The following is a 2059-nucleotide window of genomic DNA, read 5'->3' on the forward strand; positions in this document are numbered from 1 at the left end:
TCTTCAGGTAGTTATATGGAATGCATTACTGGACTACAGGAAGGCTGACAAACACACCTTAACCATTGCTATGTTAACATATCCTGTGGAGAAACAACACCTACTCATACCAGACAGATGACCAAAGTAATTCTATGCAAATACAACTTTTTGAGTCAATGTGTTTATTGGAATTCCTTACTTACAGCAGCCTGAAGGACTCAAACGTAGTTACATCAACAAAGTGCTTTCATATCCAGTTTTGGTGAAAACTCACAGAAACTGCAGTCCTGCTGCTTAATGCATGAAGTTCAAATAGATCTATAGATCACAGAGCTGCATCCGGGCTCTAAGGATTGTCAGACAGTCTTTCTCCCCAACACTTGTTTAACATTTCTGTAATAACAGAAAGGGACTTGTGTTCTTCTCTTGAGAACTTGTGAGGTTATTTAAGATTATTCCTTAGACTCATAAGCCAGCCTCCTCTCATCTGTAATTAATTCCTCTATTCAGTAGAAGTGGTAGAAAAATGGTCACACAAGTATCTGCCTCTCCTCTGCCCCTTGATAACACTTTCAAACTGTTTGGCTACCATTTCTCTGTTAGAACTTGTCTTATATAATCATTCTCCAAGTTTGCCTTTGCATTAAACATACTTTGGGGCTTGAATAAATCTCCAGAATGCTCTGGGCTTATAGGTTAGAATCCTGACTATTCTTTTCAAACAGAAGAAAGAATAACACAGAAATCATGTATTAATTGTGTGATTGATCATATACTTCCACCATCTAAATTGTTTTGGTTGTGGTGGTTATTAGTTTTGTTTGTAAATGAGCCAGATAAGAAGTATCAATAACAGATACTGAAATTTACCAAAAAAATGACTAATACTTTTAGAAAGTTATATTCCCCAAATGGTGACAGATTTATCATAGAAGAGCAGGAACTGGTGCCATAAATTTATGTGTTAGCCAGATATAACTTAATTTTCTCATCATAGACAATATTAGCCTTATTCTGAATGTGTATTTTTAAGGACAAAATTGAGTATCTACACTTGTCTTTCTAAAGTCAAAAATTACAAAACCTTGCTTGTAATTTGTGAGGCACTATACCACTGACAGATAATTTGAAATGTTAAATGAAGTGAACCCATTGGGCAGAGATTTTGCTGTAACCTCCTCAGAGCATCCTTGACATCCCTGTTCCTCAGGGTATAGATCAAAGGATTAAGTGCTGGAGGTAACACAGTGTAGAGAACAGAAAAAAGCTTGTCCGCGACTGACGGTACATCTGAGGGAGCTTTCAGATAGACAAAGCAAGCAGCAGCAATGAAAACAGTGAACACAGTGAGGTGGGGGATGCACGTGGCAAATGCTTTGGACTGGCCTTTAGTAGTAGGAATCTTCAGTACAGTGCATAATATGTGATAATAAGAAATCACCACACATGTAAAGCAGGACATGCCTAAACACAGACCAATTCCATGGCATGTATAAACGACCACAAGTGTTTCAGAGCGTGAAATCCTTAGCAACGAGGGAACATCACAGAAAAACTGTGGGATCACATTGGAGCCACAGAAAGGCATGGAAAATGTGCCAGCTGTATATATGGCTCCAAAGAGTGCTCCAGTAGCCCAGGAAACAACCACCATCAGCACACAGATTCGACTACACATAATGACCTCATAGTGCAGGGGACAGCAGATGGCAACGTAGCGGTCATAGGACATAGCAGTCAGGACAATTGTCTCACTTGCTGAAAAGGAAGTCATAAAAAGTATCTGGAAGGCACAACCAAGAATGGAAATGAAATTGTTGTGAGTTAGGCTATTGACAAAGAAGCTTGGGATTGGGACAGAAACAAAGAAGATGTCAAACAAGGACAAGTTCTTCAGGAAGAAGTACATGGGTGTTTGGAGCTTCCGATCCAGCGTGATGAGAGTGATAATGAGGAAGTTACTCATCAGGATTGTCAGGTACACTACCAGGAAGAACACTCCGCAGACAGTCTGTAGCTCCCGGGTGTCTGAGAGCCCCGTAAGGATGAATCCTGTTATTCTCGTGAGATTGGGCAT

At 39.9% G+C, this 2059-nt stretch overlaps 1 protein-coding gene across 1 annotated transcript; it reads right to left on the minus strand.

Annotated features, from left to right (window-relative positions):
- Positions 1–1057: 1057 nt before the first annotated feature.
- On the minus strand, positions 1058–2059 carry LOC119802512 (olfactory receptor 14A2-like). The gene has a single exon (XM_038313442.1). The coding sequence runs from the start codon at positions 2057–2059 to the stop codon at positions 1058–1060; it is 1002 nt and encodes a 333-aa protein (XP_038169370.1).

Source organism: Arvicola amphibius, chromosome 12 (genome assembly GCF_903992535.2).
Source record: "Arvicola amphibius chromosome 12, mArvAmp1.2, whole genome shotgun sequence".
Lineage (NCBI taxonomy): Eukaryota > Metazoa > Chordata > Mammalia > Rodentia > Cricetidae > Arvicola > Arvicola amphibius.